General features: G+C 38.2%; 2 protein-coding genes and 1 non-coding gene across 3 annotated transcripts in view; all 3 read left to right on the top strand.

Annotated features, from left to right (window-relative positions):
• LOC126298539 (uncharacterized) overlaps window positions 1-20156 on the top strand; it is a 305895-nt gene that overhangs the window by 73218 nt on the left and 212521 nt on the right. The window lies entirely within an intron of this gene.
• LOC126298538 (uncharacterized) lies at window positions 356-3893 on the top strand. The gene is made up of 3 exons (XM_049989899.1): window positions 356-489; window positions 568-666; window positions 3631-3893. The coding sequence occupies exons 1-3, from the start codon at window positions 466-468 to the stop codon at window positions 3817-3819; spliced, it is 312 nt and encodes a 103-aa protein (XP_049845856.1). The 5' UTR covers window positions 356-465; the 3' UTR covers window positions 3820-3893.
• Window positions 5480-5551, top strand: Trnat-agu (transfer RNA threonine (anticodon AGU)). Its single transcript has one exon. It is a non-coding gene; the product is annotated as a tRNA-Thr (tRNA).

Raw genomic sequence — 20156 nt, 5'->3', positions numbered from 1 at the left:
GTAATTAATTGCAACTTAGTAAAAGTTCGGCTTTTGCCGTTGCTCTAGTGAAGGCTGTAAAATGTATCCATAACTCGCACCAACAGAGTCACGTGGTCAATATTGAGTTGCACGTTCGATATATATCGTTACGGATCCGTGCGTTCGATAGGCAGTAATTGTTGAGAATTACCATGGGACACAACTGGGAACAATGACTCAAATGAGGTGTACAATTCACAGCTATTTTACATTTGCGTAAGGTACATTCTTTTCAACGCAGGATAGACGACTTTGACTTCTTACCAGATTCCAGAGATTATACAATTTATGCAATGTAATCGCAGATGACTGCTAGAACGATCTTTGGCGCAACAGTTGAAGCACTGCCTGTTATTTTTCTAACATACGGCTATAGAGGTGAGATTGGCGAACAAATTAAAGCATTGACCTAAAGCCAAAAGAAGGAGCTTATTGCATCTCATTATGGCATCAAACTACGATGATTCGGTAAGAAACATGTACACTATAACTTTTAAGTGTAACTGTTTCAGTTTTTGGAGTTGATAATTGTCTCGTTTGTTGCAGACTGATCGCTTCATGCGGGAGTACGCTAAAATACGAGACAAATGCTTACGCGAGTGCATTCCCGCCACCAGATTGTATTCGGAGCTAAGACCCATAGAGGTAGGTACAAATAATGTATTTGGTAAGTTTTTTATGCATAAAAAGTTCTTAGTTTCAAAATTTTTTTCGGTTTGCGTAATCAGTGATAGGATTGAAAGCAACATCATTATTTCTGCTGTCACAAACAGACATACTGCAGCACTGTTTTTATATGTACCAACTTTTGTCAACTGAATACGTTACTTAGTCACTTTAGTAATACCCACTGTGAGTTTTAATGGTTAATTATATACAACATATTCGGAACTGTTAAATGCATTAACATCAAGACAAAAAGGACTAGATAATTTGTAGCAATAAACGGAAGAGATCGAGAAATTAGTTTTATATCATAAAGCTCCTCCTGAAAGTAATCTGATTTGGTGAAATGGCTAATCAAACGAAAAAAATTATCTAATTCATAACCTTTCAAATAGGCATAATTCAGCAATTTGAGTTTGTGCTTGTATACCACCAGATAAAACAATTCAGGTACGGTAAATAATTATCTTTGCTTTTGATCGTTTTCGGTATTTGCTGTGTTAACAACAGAGGATAAACGCCTCCAGTACCAGTAACGGAATCATTCTGTGTTATTTCTCTGTTTTCATGTATGAACACCGATCTTGCACTTCTCTTCACACAGGCATTCTGTACTACTTAGTTTTTTTCATGTATGAACAGCGATCTTACACTTCTGTTTTTGGAAAACATTTACAAACAAACGTCTGTCAAGAATCTCAAAATCTCATGTGGTTGGGAGAAATTGTTGTTATTACACTGGATATGTAGGAATTCAGCATACAGTATCACTGGCTGCGAGAGAAAATGAAGATAAATAGTTTCCTTAATGAGAAATCACATTTATAAAATGTGCAAACACATATTTACTTAAATATATTCAATGTTTATTACCTTCACCGAGCGGTTGGTTTCTTGGGAACACTGAGGTTTTTCATTCTCACAATGAATAATACCTGAGATCCCATTTGTGCAGCTTACATATAGTTAATGTATTCATGACACCATAGATAGCAGTTGCTTGATTTAGTTGTGATGGAATGTGAGGAATATACTTAGATATTCTCAATTAAATAGTTAATTCATCTCTTGGTAAAGGAATTTTTCACTTCAGTCTTAAAGGATGCCAAAGTTACAGGTCTATATCCCAACTAAACACATTTCCAAAAAATATGAGAAATAGTTTTATTAGAACTTAAAACACTTTATTGATAAATTTTATTTAATGTCAAATTTCCAGCATGATTTCATAAAACTAAAATAGAAGAACAGAGAAATACATGAAATCTCATCACGACAATAAATTTTTACCATATAATAATTGGCAACGATTCTGTTTTGGTCTGTCAATAGGGTGGTGGTTCTTCTGGAATATCTGGAGTTCTTGCGGGATTACATTTTATCTGGAAAAATCAGGGAAGCTTCAGGGATTTTCATTGAGTTTTTTTACCTAGAACTGAAATTTAATTTTATTTTGTTTTATAAACCACAAATTTAATATATGTCACATTTCAAAGTGAGTTAATTATGTGCATATTATTCTACAGAAATTATATGTTTAAAAACTGCAGTCAAACTACTGCTTATGACTAGTGTATCTGAACTGTTTCCTTGAAATGGTCCCCTCTCCCCCTCAACATTATTTTATCAGGGATTTCATAGAATGCCCTCTTGCTTCTCGTACCTAGAATTCTCAGGGAAATTATTTTTCAAGTTTTGAGTAGCCACTGTGTTCAAATGCTTTTATAACTGTGTTTCTTCAATTACTCCTAACTTAGTTTATGATGAAATAGTACACTGGTGAATGTCTGGGAGTCAGTTTACAACAGCCATAATATTTTGACAAGCAAACATATTGCTGTCATTTGGTCCACTGATGAACTGAGGGCCTAGAAGCTGGTTTAGGCCTTATATATATTTGGCCTGTGTGAGCTCTTAGGTAATCAGTTCATCAGTGCACCTGATGATGGGAAAGTGGTTGCTTGCAGTAGCATTATTATTTATGTATACATAAGAAACCTTTTAAACAGAGATCAATAAGCTGAAATATAAACTGAAGAAACGTATACTAACAGTCATTATTATGTTGTATACCTATCTGGAACAATGCTACTTCAGTACCGTATGCCACAGGATCAATCCTGGGTACCATGTTTGTTTGATTATACACTCAGGACAGGAACATAGCGCTTGTTCCCCAGCATATTAAACTATTTACTTATTCTGGTAATTGACACTGTCAAAACTGGCTACAGCCATAAAATAAGTACATAAATAAAATAAACCATGATTTTCATCACTGACTGAATGGTTCAGCGAGAAGAATGTCTTTTAAAATGTACAGAAATCAATTCAAACCAGTTACTGTTATATCCTTTGTAATAATTCACAGGCCCCTCATGTAACCCCTTTAGTAATAAAAATATGTCTTTGATTAGACAAATTTAATATGCATTGTTTATTTTATCACTAAAATACAATGCATCACATAAAATACTGTTCATTTTTTGTAAATAAAACAGTTGCAACACGTGTAGAAACTGTAAAAGACGTAGTCACAAAGTTTACCATGATATTTATGAATTTTATACCTATCAGTTTCATGACCACTGTTACCCAGCAGGATACGTCAGTCTGTTGGGCTGCAGTAATAATGACTTACAGATTTATGGTGACATAGTAACAAAATTCAGTTTTATTATGTGTGTTTACTGATAGCCAAATTAGGTAGAAACTATCCATGGAACTGGGTATTTTTGTCAGAAGTCACCTACACACCATCCAACACGACCCTACACAGAATCCAACACATCTGACTCTTGTAACACGTATTTTATAACATTGTATAATAAAGTTATCAACATATTATTACGCAATATGAGAGTGAGTGGTTACAATGGCTGTGTTGTGTTTGGAAACAAGTTTTTGACAAATCTGGTATTATTGGTTATATATGTTTTCCAGATTCGCTGTATAAAATACTTTGTGGTTAATGGCCTACGGGAAGCAGAGAAGGCAAAAATCAAAAAAATCGGGAGAATCAGAGAACAAATCTCACTTCTGTTTGGAATAATGTGTAAACTGTATTCTCTGCAGTGTTTTTTTAAAAAAAGTGTACCACTAAAATTTGTTCCCAGAATTTTTGTGACGTAATTATCCTTATGCATAGACGTTTTAGCATTCTCGTAGAGAAAAAAGAATTGTTCCTTCAAAATATAACACCTTGGAAAATGTAACAATTATCAATAAATGTTACTTGATATGAGCCTAAAGTTGAACAGTTTACATTCATCTTTAAATCTAAAACCACATGTTAGCATAACTTCAGAGATAATGTATCAGGTATCAGTTATAGGAAATTCTGATACTAATTATGAATAATTAATATAAGTGTGATAACTTGAAAGGAAAATTTAAGCTGTGTAGCACTGATTCCCAAAATACGAAAACATTTATAGCTAATAAAGAATGAATAACATTTTAATTGTTTTCAGTTAGTTAGCATTTTGTGTATTTTGCAAGCACTGTGCCCTTATGAACACAAGACTCATACATTTTATAATGTAGAAATAATGTTTCATTTTTATATTTTTGTACAATTTTAGAATCCTCTTTATATCTTGGCCTTGACTCAGCCAGATAAATTCTTCTCATGTTGTGATATGGTCTTTTACGTTTAGCTTCAATTCTTTGGCAAACAGTGAAAAACTGTGTCCTTGTATGAAAATGGATTGATTTCTTTATACAGTCTTTTTCAGTGTAATTATTATGAGCAAATGTTTTTAGGTGAAATGAATTTATCTGTGGAATACAGTTATTTAAAGTTTGCTCCTACAATGCTTTCAGTACACTCACATTTTACAGGCACAAGTTTAGTTTAGTGTTCATGTAGGTGGAAGTCAGGAGGTGGTGGCTGATTTGTGGTAAGGGACCACACAGCAAGGTCATTGGTCTCATCAGATTAAGAATGGATGTGGAATGTGGAAGGAAGTTGCTGTGCCTTTCCAAAGAAACCATTCTGGCCTTTGCATGAAGCAATTTAGGGAAAACATGCAAAAATCTAAACAAGGGTGGCCAGACACAGGTCTGAACTGTCATCCTCCTGAATGTGAGTCTAGTGAACTAACCATTGCACTACCTCACTTGGTCAGGTCAGGAGGAAGTACATATGAATAACTTGAAATTTGAACAATGCATACATAATAAATAAGTCAATATGTTCAACTATTTAAATATTTGATCATTATCGTGAGATAATAACGAGACGGGAGTCTCAAAGGACACATTTAATTATAAGATCTAAGAAGATCACCATATGGTACAGCAGACGTCCCGCTACGTACAATGCTGGGTAGCTCGCCAATACCGGCGAGCCCTGGCAATAGTGATGATATTAAGGGAAAATGAATTAAAGTTTGTGTTGGGGAGGGAACTCGACCTAGGTAGTTCGTGCAGCTCTGTCTGCCATTGTGCCTCGGTGGTGTAGTGGTAGCATATCTGCCTAGTAAGCAAGAAGACCCGGGTTCGAGTCCTGGCTGCAGCACAAATTTTAATTGATTTAGGCTGCTTCGATCATATTTGATCATTATCGTGAGATAATAACGAGACGGGAGTCTCAAAGGACACATTTAATTATAAGATCTAAGAAGATCACCATATGGTACAGCAGACGTCCCGCTACGTACAATGCTGGGTAGCTCGCCAATACCGGCGAGCCCTGGCAATAGTGACGATATTAAGGGAAAATGAATTAAAGTTTGTGTTGGGGAGGGAACTCGACCTAAGTAGTTCGTGCAGCTATGTCTGCCATAGTGCCTCGGTGGTGTAGTGGTAGCATATCTGCCTAGTAAGCAAGAAGACCAGGGTTCGAGTCCCGGCCGCGGCACAAATTTTAATTGATTTAGTCTGCTTCGATCATATTTGATCATTATCGTATTTAAATACAGATGAGTACCTTTAAGAATCTTTAACCATTGACTGTAGAATGTATAATCAAGATGCCATTTTTCAATGTTTCTGCTCCAAGTCTTGGGTTGGAGGGTTTTACAAAATGCTGAAATACAGAAATATTTTGTTTTCAATTAAAGGTATTGCAATAAGTTAATCTGGACATTAACCAATGAAGTTATTTTGATTAAACAATAGCAATACATTCCTTGAATGGCTTTTATGCTAGGCTCTGTGTTTTACAGCTGATATCTTGCTCTGTTCTTTTCTCTTCATTTGTTTTTAAAGACTGCCAAGAATTTTCTGGAGCCCAAGTTTTATATTTCAACTATGTCACCAAGAACCACACTATCATTCTAAAAATTCCATTATACAGTTCTGAACAAAGAACAACTAGGACCAGACACAGTAACATTGTATTATGAATGATCTGTATTCTGAGATTTGAATAATACCATTACATCAGTCAGTAGCAATATTTTGAGAATTGCAAAATTTAGGGAAGAGAAATGAACTTGCGGGCTAGGCTCTACTGAAGCTGCTGTTAGAAAATTTCAAACGTAATGAAGTTAGGGAGAATATCAAATGAGCTACACATTTATCAGTAATAGCTGGTGATAAGTACTGGTGCTTACTTTTTCTTAAGAAACGCACCTGGAATGCTGGGTTGCCCAACAGTTGCAAAATAAAATGTTACATAGCTTCACATAATAAAGAGTAATATTAATGAACATTTCATTAGATCTTTTGAAATAGTAAGTACTGTGTTACCACAAAAGTGACTTCTGAGTCACTTTTCAACAAAAACGTTTAGAGGTTAAGGGAGCTGTGAAGTTGTAAAAAACAACATTACTGCCACATCACTAGACAAATAAGGTCCTCATAGTTTTGAAAGAGAAACAGAGTTGTCATGTGTACAGCTTGCAGACTAGAGTGTTTATATAATAACAGATAACAGATCATCCTATGCCAAGATGTGTTTTTCCACAAAAATATAACGTTGGTTAGAGAAAAATAAGTTAAAGGAAAATCTTATGGTATTTTAATAAGTGACGGTTTTACACAAATTTTCTCTCAGAAGACACTAGCCATATAAGCTGCAAAAATTTTATGAACAGATAAAAACTTTGACCTAATGCTCAAATTTCCGACTAGAGTAACAAACCATAGTAATAGTTATCTTGACCAAGTTATAAGTAATAACAATTGCACAGTATCCTCAGAAAATTTAGGATTCTCAGACCACAATGCATTAATTATACAGGTCAATGTGCCGATGATCATACGCCAACACAAAAAAAATGGTGTACAGATAGGAAAGTTCAATAAAAACAGCTGGCAAATTCTATATGTGGCTCAAACTGTATGCAGCAAATATACACATTCCTAGAAATCTTCTGCTATTATGTGAACTGTCACTTCCCCTACAAACATAAAGTATAAGCAGGGACAGAAAACTCTCCAACTGGATCACCGTAGGAACCATCAGATCATCTCAAAGGGAAACAGAACTTGTCTCCTGTAGCCAAACTAAACTTCACAGTATTGGAGAATATAAGAAATACCTACTTCATATAAGCAGATATTTAGGAATATAGTTAGTGTAGCCAAAAAGCCACAAAATGGTAACATCCTCAAACAACTCTAAAATAAAAGCAAATGCATATGACAAATCATTAATATGAACACTGGTAGAAGAAAATGACAACCAAGTGACATTAATGTAAAAGTAAACTGAAAACGATTCTTCAGTAAAAAAGAAATAGCAGGTGAATTCAATCACTACTTCACAAAAACAGTTAATAACCTGACCTGTCCACCTCAAGAACAATCGTCTCTTAAAATTAGAAGCCAATTTATGCCCTGACACACTATTCTTAATGCTATCATCAGAAACTGAGATAGAAAAAATAATTGACAGCAAAATAAAGAAAAAAGGTCGTCTACTGGACAAGACCAAATCTTTCCTTTGTAACTGCAGTAACCTTATCAGTAAATCATTGGCGCACATAATGAACCCCTCATTCTTGAATGGTAGTCATACGGGAAGCAATAAATTAAAAATGAACGTGAAATCTCTTTTATTAAAACACTATTTTCACCATGCACAAATTTTTGGAATTTTCCCTGTTATAAAAAACAAAAGTATATCAAAACAGTCATCACTTAAGCCATTTTCATGCACACCTTAAGTTATCTAGAAATAACAGTAAATGAATTAGAAAATGCTACTGTTTCAATAGATAAGTCATCCAGCCCACTCACACAGCACATAAGAAAAAAGATAAATTGAATGATATTATAGCTATTAGGATCTGTGTATATAGGTAAAAATAACATTACCAATATCATAATGCCCATGTCTTCTATTTGCAAAGAGCATTTAATAAAATTTAGTGAAAATGCTGTATGATATTCACACTGTCTATGTTGTAATACAGTAGAGTCCCATAAATCCGAACTAATTGGGACTGGACCATGTTCGGATTACCGATTTGTTCAGATTAGCCGGAATTATGGTGACGAGCTTCTAGAATGAAGTATACCAAGCAAGTAAGTACGTACACCACGGTAACAAATGGGAACAAGTGTGGATACTATGGATCACTCTCACTCCCTGCCCTTGTTGTTGTGCATCGTTAAGACCTTTGTAGTGTCTGATGTCAGTGCACTGCCATTGGCTCGCAAAGTGCTTGGTTATGTTAGTTATCGATCGCTGGCACACGCAACAGTTGTATTGTAATCGTTCAGGTGTAGTGGTGTACGTATTTTCGTCATGAGTAAACGGAAACATACAACTTTAACTGTCAAAGAAAAACTGAATGCTTTGAAGCTGATAGACAATGGTGAGAATGTATCTAAATCAGCAACGGAACTGGTTATTGGTAAAGCAACAATCTGCGATTGGAAGAAGAACCGAGTGAAGCTTGAACTGTCCTGTGCAACGACTTCAGGAAAAACACTCGAAATTCGGTAGACTACGAAACAGTCCAAGTACGATAAACTGGATGGAGCTCTTTTCCTTTGGTTTGGCAGGAAAGAGAAAGGGGAACTCCTTTGAATGGACAACTGGTTAATGTGTGGTGATGAGTCTTTTAGTGTGAGTACAGGTTGGTTGGGCAGATTCAAAGAACCTCGTGGAATCTATCAGCTAACAATTACTGGAGAGAAGCTTTCTTCTGACTGTGATGCATCCAAGGAATACTTGGGTAAGTTTGAAAAAATGTTAAGAGAGAGAAAGTATGCTCCCCAACAAATTTATAACGCTGACGCGACTGACCTTAATGTTAGGGCATTCTCAACAAAAACCTAGAATCAAAAACAGAAGACCATGCTCCTTGTTTTAAAACGTACAAAGATCGTGTGACTTTATTAGCGTGCAACAACACTGCTGATCCGCAAATCTGCTAGGCCTAGAGCTTTTAAGAACTGCAACATGAAGACTCTGCCCGTATATTATCGCAACCAGAAAAACGCATGGATGGATGGTAAGCTGTTCAAAGAATGGTTTCAAGGACAGTTTCCTCCCTCTGTTCGAAGGTTTTCTAAGGAACATAAGTTGCCTCCCCATGCAATCCTTTTGACTGATAAAGTGCCATCTCACCCCAGCACTGAGGAATTATGACTGAGTTTTTGTCATCTAAAAAGTAGGGATATAATGGACGCTGTATTTTAGTAAGTTTGGCAGCTTTTCTTTCATTGTTATGCATTGTTTAAACCTCATGTTTTCTTGCCAATTTTTCTAATACATGTTTACTGTACTGTTTAAATTAAAATAGTGTGTATGTACAGCAGTTTACCATACAGTTTCCCGCACTTAGACTAACATTTTTCATGTTCGGATTAACTGAACATTCAGATTACCAGGTTTGGGATAAGATGGACTGTGCTGTATATATTGTTGTACTGACCTATCCGATATCAGTTATACAAGCTACTGTACTAGTTTCATCCGTAGGACAAATAACAATAAATAAGTATTTCTGTACTATTACAAAAATGTGGATATATCTAATTAACAAATTGTCCAATATTTTACCCTTAATACAATGAAATTCTTATCCTCTTACAAATTTTGATTACATATGATGTTCAGATGTGGCTTTGTATCTGAGTAAGTGTTGGACTACAAATCCAAAGACTCAGATATCAAGATTTGTCGAGGCATAAGATTTCATGTTCGGAAATTTTGTTGTATATATGGGTAAAATGTGAATATACTGTTTTATATGCATATTACACTGAACTTAAAAAGTTTCGCATTTACTACCTTCGCGGGCCAGTTCTTAAGTTGGAAGTTCATGAACACATCCCACTTAATTAGAGAGTATGTGTAGTCAAGCTCCATGATGTTCAGATCGTGCGTAGTATTGTTGACTGATTTATGTCCTTTCTTAAAATGGTCACGTGTGCTTTAATGACAATGGTAAAGTAGAATTCTACTAACGGCGCTGCAGATGCCATGTTAGCTGGAGTTCGATGCATCAGTCACTGTCTCATGTCTAGAAAGGAAATATAGGTGATTTCTCGTAAGAGCTCATATAAAAATGATAGTATGTGACTATTTTTTTAAAAAAATTAATGTTTAACCCTTGAGCACACGCACTGCTTTACAGATTACCACATGTTTAGTTTTTTGCTAGTGGCAACACAGCTGTTTGTCAGAGATCACTGGCACGCTAACCATTCCTCTCTTCTAGTCTCGACTATCGATTATTGTAGTTCGTTTTTCTGTGTCACTTTCTGTATGCCTGTGTTTCCGAGAATCTGTTGCCTGAACTTTGTTGGTGTATACAGTACCCCACCCACAGTTACGCTCCTATAAATAAATGCGTATTTGTTACGTACACACAAATGTGGGTAGTTATTGGCTCCAGATCCATAGTTTGAAAGAACTGATTACTTAGTTACTTGATCAGGGAGCTGCGCGGAGTGGCCCCGCGGTTACAGGCTCACAGGTCACTGATTGCGCGGCCCTTCCCACAGGAGGTTCGAGTCCTCCCTCGGGCATGGGCAGGTGTGTTGTTCTTAGCATACGTTAGTTTAAGTAGTGTGTGAGTCTATGGACCGATGACCTGAGCAGTTTGGTACCTTTGGGATTCACACACATTTGAACAATTGAACTACCAACGCGATATTTTTGTGGAAAAGCTTGTCTTGGCATAGGATGATCTGTTATCTGTTTTGTAGTTCTAGGCGCTACAGTCTGGAATCGCGCGACCGCTGCGGTCGCAGGTTCGAATCCTACCTCGGACATGGATGTGTGTGATGTCCTTAGGTTAGTTAGGTTTAAGTGGTTCTAAGTTCTAGCGCACTGATGACCTCAGTAGTTAAGTCCCATAGTGCTCAGAGCCATTTTTGAAATGACGTCGAAAGAAATATCCATAAGTTGGTAGTGGTTGTCGGAGGTATTGGTTGAATCAGATCATGAATTGCGTGGCATTGGCGGTGGTGAATCCGACGAGGATGGGGAAGTAATTGAAGGCAGTGAGCATCGCAGTGGTTCTGAACAAGATGTCCTGTCTATTATTGAATGTGACAGTAAAGATTTGAGTGAATATGGAAATAGGAGTATTTTATTGACACAGATAACGTTACAAAGAGGAAACAAATACTTCAACCAGAGTAAACCTATAAATAAGATTACACCGTAGTGAAAGTGTTTCCTGGTCCTATTAGCAGTGCAGATGAACTGAGTAACGAAATTTCTGCTTTTCATAAAGTAATTAACAAGAGTATGACACATAATATGGTCATTCATAAGAAGTTGGATATACTGAAGAAAAGTGAATTATCACAGGACTCTCGCAATAGAGCTGCAATGAAGACATCATGAACTGAAAATGTTGCTTTATTGAAATCTTAATATCTGTTTGGAATATAGGAAGCACATCACATTAACGCACTCAAGCTGTGGAACACAGATGGAACGGAAGTGCAAGTTCTAAGAGCATGTGTAAGTTACAAGAGATTTTGGTTTTTACTCCGATCCTTGTAATTTGATGAGAAGGCCGCAAGAGCTGAAGAAGCTGCCATTTCTTGCAGCCTTTTGTTTTCAATTCAAGAAATTCATACAACCTATTGATCTATGTGATTATTGATAAGGAACTAGAGGTTTTCCGAGGGATCTGCTGTTTCATACAATATATTCCCAAAATATGGAAGTTTCTAAATATTTTTTACATGCAACTTGGTAGTATACTATGGAGAACAAGACGATGGCGCATATCAGACTTCAGACATGCCACGTGACGTAGCGATGCGTCTGATTCTTGACAGGAACATCACATTTGATAACTGGTACACCAGTTACCCTTTGGTAACAACTGTCCTCAAGAGCCAGCTCACGTTATCGGCACACTAGGAAAGGACAAAAGAATAATTGTTGAAATTCAGGTGTGCAAAAATCGAAAAGTTGGGTCATCAAGTTTCGGATTTCACTCTAACATCATACGAGTCCATGCTAAAGCAAACTGAATCCGTAATATTCCTATCCACGGTGCGAGGACTACAAATATTTGACAATAAAACAAACTATGAGACTTATCATATGAGGTCATCAGTCCCCTAGACTTAGAGCTACTTAAACCTAACTAACCTAAGGACATCACACACATCCATGCCCGAGGCAGCATTCGAATCTGCGACCATAGCAGCAGCGCGGTACCGCGGATACCGCGGCCAGCGACGATAAAACAAGCAAGCCTGAAATAATATTAGACTACAACATGACAAGATGGGGTGTTGACAGTGTTGATCAGTTATGTGTGTCCATGAGCCTTACGATGTAGCAGTAATGTAGCGCACAACACGGAAAAAAATTAAGTAAACCTCAGGTGAAACACTTTGTATTAAGATCTGCTGAAACATTTTAAGTTTATCCTACAAAAAGTTCAAATAATCAAAAATGTGCACAAAAAATATACATTTAAAATACTCTGTAAGTATTCTCAAAATAAACACTATTTTTCCAAAGCCTGAGATCGTGTTATGTAAATTATGTTGTGGGGTATAATATACCCCCACGTATGCTCGACTAATGGAAATTTGGGGAGCCTGCTCGAAGGTTAAGCGTTACTAAACGCGCTGTGACTGTTGATGGCCGCAATTAGGCAGAATAAAGGTATTAGGAAGATTGAGCATAGTGACAATGTAGAACTGAGGGACCGAAAATAGGATATTATTAGAGGTACCCAGGCAACTTACACACTCTCTGATACTCTTCTACCTCTGCTTCTATGCCCGAGTATGTCCTTCTATCTGTTGACCCAGACTTTTCTCACTGCCTGTCTGTATCTTCACGAAATTCTTATCTGTGAACGCCTTCCTCTAACTCGATGTTATGCATCCAACAATTGCAACAAAAGAGGAAAGACATTGTTATCAAGAAAGACATTTACGAACGTGTCTGACGCTTACGTCAGCATTGAACATGTTCTCTAATATTCACACACTACAACAGCGCTCCTCCTTAATCGTTTTTAACGCATAGAACAGGAAAAGCTAATGGCAGTAAAGCTGAGGATATGAAGAACATCCATAGAAAGAGATAGGAAGAATTCTTAATTATGAAAAGAGTGAAAGAAGCAAAGTTTCGAAAAATCAAGTTTCTATCTATTGAAAGCACTGAAGGGCACTGCAGAAATGCTGAAATCCTTGAAAGGACGTAAGGGGAAATTGCTTATAGAAACTGTCATAATGACAATAAATGCTAAATATGGTTTCTGTTACCCAACCATAACCAGTTTAAGGCAGTTCCACTTGCACATACTAGGTGACCTCCACTACCTACCTAAATGATGCCCTGATGACAAGTGTGATTCATCATCTCGTGTGGATTTTTACATATGCTGACACTAGTGCGTACCAAAGTGTAGGGCAACTGACCATTCTAGGCAACTTTTTATCATGTTTCTAGCGTTCAGTGGAGGTGTCCCTGTGCTCGTGCTAAACTCTGTGCTGTGAGATATAAATGATAAGCCAAGGTACGTATTTGGTGTGGTACCTTTTGTATCCAGTAATGTGAGGACGGCATACTGTACGATGTGACTCCTCACCAGTAGCTGTCCAGCAATGAATTGGCGTACGATTTACTGCACTGTAGCTCGTTTACACATCGATGGAGCTGGCGACTCCTTTCATCGACACCTTGTTGCCCACTACATCTGACTCTTGGTAGTGTTTGACCCCAAATTGAGGTGTTCACAGTGAACCCTTGACAAGTTATGGTGGCCTGTTAAAAGCTTAATGCCCGCTTGACCTCGAAGATAGGAGGCCTCATGATCGGGCTCCCACCATATGATCGAGCCAAGACTTGCTGTTAAAGAGCATCTCTCTCACCCTGCATTCGGATGTGACGTCAGTGGCTAGTGCGAGGTCCGATGACATCCCAGTCACATGACACTCCATACTGTTCGATTTGCTATGGTGAGAGGAATGCTTTCTTGTCACCCCAGAAGACATCTCAAATATAACTGTATGTAAATATTCACCTTCCTTTTACTTAAAAGGGGTTTTCCATGTTTTATATCTGCAGACAGGATTGGAGTTTTCACAGAAATAAATATGCCCGCTATCTCACATTGGTTTGATATAGTTACCGAACACGTTAACAACTGCAAACAGATCATAACCACATGACAACAGGAAGCTATGTTTTGCTAATGCCAGTGGCGTAGCGTGGTTGGAAATGTTGGCGAGACTGCAATTGTTATAGGGAGACAAAATAGTACACTAAACAATAATTTAAAGAAATGAAACAAAACGCGTCAAATAAAACAACAACTACTACTACAGCTACTGCTACTACTACTACTACAACTACTACTACCACCGCCACAAATAAAAAAAATAGTAACTTGTTCAAGAAACGATGACAAATTTGTATAACTCCAGCAGCAAGAGAAGAAGCACTTATACTTTCTTGTACACAAGTGCAATGCTCCTGTCTTTTCTTTCCACGAATAAGTCTATAACTCGGTCTACAAAGATCTGATCACTGGATAGCTCTCCAATTAATGTCTTTTCTATTGCTAACGTGCTCAAACACGAAAGCCGGATGTTGGACATTGAATTCCTTAAATAATTGTTCACTCGTTTAAGAGTACTCATGCTTCGTTCACTGCTTACTGAAGTTGCGGGTAGGGTCACAACCAAACGCAAGAACTTCATAAACGGAGTCTAAATCATTGTTGACAATGTACTTTAAGAGGATTCTTGGAGATAAGTGTTTTTTTCTCATCAGTCTATATGTTACACAGTTCATTTTCAAGTTGTTATTGTTTGAAAAAAGGGTACTGTTCTAATAATTGAAGCGGTTACAACTTTGGGAATTCTTTTTTATAGTTCGGGAAACACTTTTCGGTGAAAAGTTCAACAAACTGAAATTGGGGAAAGTCTTGAAACCTTATTTCCGTCTGAACAATTTGCAAATCCAGTATCTGTAGGTTAGTGCCCTGAGAGATGTCTTTTGACTGTCACAGAATAATAAGTTGCCATTCAAACACAAGCTGCATTTTATGCATTCATCAACGAATTATTTCCTTCTTAATTGTCGTAAGTTTCTGAAAACAGTTCTTATTTCGTCATGGCAAGCAGTTATACTGACAGATTTTGACTGAAGGACATTAAAGAGATGATCAACATAAACAAAGCACTCTCTGTAGAAGCAAAGCAAGTAGACAAACGTAGGATCATCCATCCGTCGTTTCATTCCCACAGCACAGCTCAAAGATTATGGGTCCCACTGAGAGTCTGTATCATCAAATATATAATTAAAAACACTATATATGCCTGAGAAATGACTAAATGTTTAAAATGCCCTGGAACGGAAGTTCCAGCGAGCGTTGCTTGCATGTGGCAGTTTAAATCCTGTCTCAGTTAGCAATACAGTTCGTTTTGATTATTTTCTGAAAAACGAATGGAATGCAGTAAGATCACTTACAAACATGCGTATTTGTCGTATGATTTTAGAGGCATGTAACAATACCAAATGCAGTTGGTGTGCGTAACAATGAATAAACAGCGCATAGGGACAGAACTACTTCACCAATTGTTGTAGTCCTCTTCCTCTGCCTGCCATTACTGAAGCACCATCATATGTTTGACTAACCACTTTTCCTTCCACATTCCATTCTTTCAGTACTGCATGAATAATGTTTGACATGCCTTCAGCAGTTTTATCTCCAGAAACATCGTAAAATCGCACGAATCTTTCCTCAATTTTGTCTGCAATACAGTACCTGAATATTATACTCATTTGTCTCTTGCATGATACGTCTAATGTTTCATCAGCCTGAATCGAAATGAGATTGCAGTTCTGAATTTAGGTCTTATTTTCTCATTAACTGCCAGAGTTATCATTTCTATTACATCATTCAGTATATCTGGAGACGTTTCTTTAAAGGTTGAACACCATGACAGATGGTCTCGGATTAACTGCTCTCCTTGAGCTAGTAATTCCTACAATTACAATTAATAAAAATTCTATGTGGTGTTCAGTTGCTGGGTCACTCATGTTGGCGACACAACGAAAATATGCACTAAAATCACACAAGAATGTCTATGGACACAAACCGCGCGACTGTTCACTTCCGTGGTAAAAGCCAGCATAGAAGGGGCAGAGACTAGTCTCGATACGTGCTAGCAAGTGCAGCGCACCGGCCTTCATGGTAGATGGGAAGTGGAGGGGATCCGAGAACTCTCAGGCGCACACAGCCAGGTAAGGGAATGGAGGCAAAGACAGAGCAGTCGAGTCTCAAGCACGCAGATACACCAATACTCAGGATGCGGCGGTGCGGGCTACAAAACTGATGTCTTCGCACATTTAGTGCTCTTAGTAGAAAGTTGTTTATATTTTTGTTATTAATTACTATTGCATCTTTCTTAAGCACGAATACAGGGGAGACTAAGTCTCGAAGTCTCCCCTCACGCTACGCCACTGGTTAATAGTACTTAACGGTTGTAAAAAGTTTCAAGACAATGTAGTGCTAAATAACACCAACTGTGGTCGAAACAGAGGAAAAACGTCATCATAGAATTTCGTAATGAATGAGTTTTAATTTTAAGGGATTCGTTAGAGAAGGTAAACACGGATGAAGGTTTATTTCTGTATGCACCTGCAAGTTATTCTCCGAAACAGCGTGAATGTTAATAGTCATTAGGGAAACGTACTGGATTTTTGAGACGTTACTCGGTCAACTTAGGAAACCTCCGTGTTGGACGACCTACAGCGACCGCGGCAGGGTGGTCACCAGATTCGAAGTAGATTGAAAACACTGCTTACCTATCTGGAATTGCAGGCCAAAACTCTCTACGCTCGTATGAGTAGATATCTATTTCGGGGCTTCCAAACCACCTGTAGTGTAAGCGACCAGAAAAATTTAGTTGGTTAGAGAAATTGTCGATCATAATCTTGTAATCGAATTATACAATTCTTATCATCTTTCTCTACACAACCGTTTACCTAGCAAGCAATTCCATGCGACACTAGACCATGCTTGCTTCGGGGCAGACGACCACAGTTATGGCAAGCGTATGCCTGCCGTTAACCAGCTTTGAAGCACAGTGCTTGTAACCTACGGTGGTCTGCTGAGGGAATTGAAACAGTATCGTACAGCTCTCAGTTATCGGCACCAACTGTAATCAATTTACCTCTCATTCAGAGGCCTGTTTATAGGACTGGAACTTGGCTGTTAACCACGACCATTCCAAGCAAACTTGCGAACAAACATATTAGTATACTGTAATACAATAATTTTACTTTATGAAACTTCGTGGCAGATTAAAACTGTGTGCCGAACCGAGACTCGAACTCGGGACCTTTGCCTTTCGCGAAAGGCAAAAGTCCCGAGTTCGAATCTCGGTCCAGCACACAGTTTTAATCTGCCAGGAAGTTTCATATCAGTGCAGACTCAGCTGCAGAGTGAAAACTCATTCTGGAATTTTACTTGAGCTGTCCATTTGAATTATCCTTTGTCTTTCTCATGGTTCATTTTGGTCCCCTGAGGGATCCTTCACCTCGAGCATTTGGGGCACTGCTCCCGTTGAATTGTGCTCATGATCACGATGGAGCTGCAAAACATGTTCTATTACTTCACTTGACATAGAGCAGCTTAAGAATGAGATACAGTGGGCATCACTGATGTTAGATATGTTATGAAGACAGTGACTGGTGAGCTCCAGATAACTGTAGCGTTTGTGTTAAACTTCAGTGTAAGCGAACTTCCAGCGTTCATCAAAGTAGGATTGTATTTCGAATTCACTGAAGCTGCTATCCTGATGGCAATTTCTGTTTTTTTTATACTAGTTTTGACCAATAAAAAATAACCTAACAGGTACATTATAGCAGAATATATTTAAACTAGCGATTCTATAACGTGATAAAGTCGTCCATGTAAAAACGGGTCGTTTTTCTCAACATGTCTGCCAGTCAAAGGTTTCCTTGATGGAAACCTATAGTCAAGAGGCACAGCATGTATTGTGGTTTCAAAATATTTTCAAATATAAATTCCAAGATAAAAAGCCACGAACCACTAAAAAATTATCAGAATGGGAAGGAAATCGGTAGATCTGATGTATATGTATAGAAAATAAATAAGGAAGTCAATAACGCGTTCGTCTATCTCTGGCCGTTATACAAGCAGTTATTCGCCTTGGCAATGACCAACGGAGTTGCTGGATTTCCTTCTGAGGGATGTCGTGCTAAATTATGTCCAATTGGCGTTTTATATCTTCAAAAACCCTAGCTGGTATGAGGACCATGCACATAATGGTACAAACGTTCTCAGCTGGTTCGAATTCCGACGACCTTGCTGATGAGTTTGACAAGCACGAAGACAAGCATTAGGAAGTCTCACTGTGCGCGGGCGATATTATCTTGCTGGAATTGAAGCTCTGGGTGGTTTGTCATGATGGGAAACAAAATGGGGTGTAGAATATCGTCAACGTACCTCTGTGCTGTACGGGGTTGTGCGATGATGAAATGGCACTCTACATCATCAGTTACCAGGGCGTCTCCAGACATGTCTTTGCTGGTCATCACGGCCCAGTTCGAAGTGTTACGCTCCACTGAAGACTGTTCTTCTCCAGTCAATGAGATTCTAGGCTTAATATTCCCGACACCACTGCAAACAGACTTGATTCTGTACAGAGGCCAACGGTAGTCGGTGCAGTGGCGTCATGAGCTCCGCCTCCTTTCTGTGAGTCCCCTATTAATAGTGAGCACTAGCTGCAAGTCGGATCTATGATAATGATGAATCCAGGGCTCTGGGTGCCTCTCTGACGATTGATCGGTGCTCTCGTTCTGTCCTCTCTCCAGGTCGACCCCTTCCTTCTTGACACTGTGTTCGGCCATGGTTCACCCATTCGTGCTAACATCATCAAGTAGTAGCATCGCTTCTATTCTTATGTCGAGCGATTCGCCGATTACATCAAGTGGCTTCTTTGAGCTTAGCTACAAATCCTCTCTCAAATGCTAACATCAGCGTATGTTATTCATATACCTGTCTACGTGACGTAGTTACTGGCCAACAGGGTATGTAGGATGAGATTCGCGAAGACTTTATGTCTTAGTATCGACATGACCTCTGTTTACTCTCATTGTCAGCTGCACGGTGAAATTGCGCTGCAATATCACACATTAATCCATCGACCGCCAAAGTTTACAATTTTGTATTTTCCTTTGATACCTGTATGACATCAATTTGTGACCAATTTGCATACGTCCTTCATGGTGCGCCGTTTTCTTTGTCTTAGAGTGTATAAAATTGAAAAACACTGCCTAAAATTTACAGTGAAATTAAAAGTAATCTTGCTACATTAGCTTCCATTCGCCTGAGAGTACCTTACACATGTAATCCATTGAGATGTTTTAAATGTCAATGATACAGGTATGCAGCTGTCAAGCAATGTATGGTAAGTGTGGATACAATACTCACTAAGGAAGAAAGTCGTGTTTGTTGATAAACAACTAGAGCGTATATGAGTTTGTCATCACTGTTTGGAGAGGAAAATTCAAAAAACTTGAAGTATCTGAAGCGCCAAATTCCTATACAACATTGCAAACACCACCCTCTTACAACTTATTTCACTGCAGCAGTCAAAAAACGCACTCAGGAAATTAAGGCACAGACTCTAGCTAGTGGCGCCTCCACTAACATGGGCCACTATAAGTGCAGAAGCAACTCTGAAAAATTTTGACCTCCATTAGCCAGCTGCTAGTGACAGCAGAACGGAGAGTTATCATAGTTAATACTGAAACAAATTAGAGGCCAAGCATACTTGCAACATCATTTCTTTATGATGGATCACATGACGACATAACAATTTACCACACATTACCAAATGTTAATCTGAGGTAGGTTTCGAGTCCCTCATGTTATTCCCCAATGGAGACTGAGGTTTACTAAATACAAATACTTGCTGTACACAGCACGAGGAAAGAATGCCCAAATAGTTAAGTTCCGCCTTCTGACCCTAGACGGGCCAATCCGGCCGACCGACCGCTGTATCATCCTCAGACATTTGTGTCACTGGATGGGGTA

The sequence above is a fragment of the Schistocerca gregaria genome, chromosome X (assembly GCF_023897955.1).
Source record: "Schistocerca gregaria isolate iqSchGreg1 chromosome X, iqSchGreg1.2, whole genome shotgun sequence".
NCBI lineage: Eukaryota > Metazoa > Arthropoda > Insecta > Orthoptera > Acrididae > Schistocerca > Schistocerca gregaria.
Note: the sequence above shows the minus strand (reverse complement) of the source record. Positions and strands in the feature narration are given on the sequence as shown.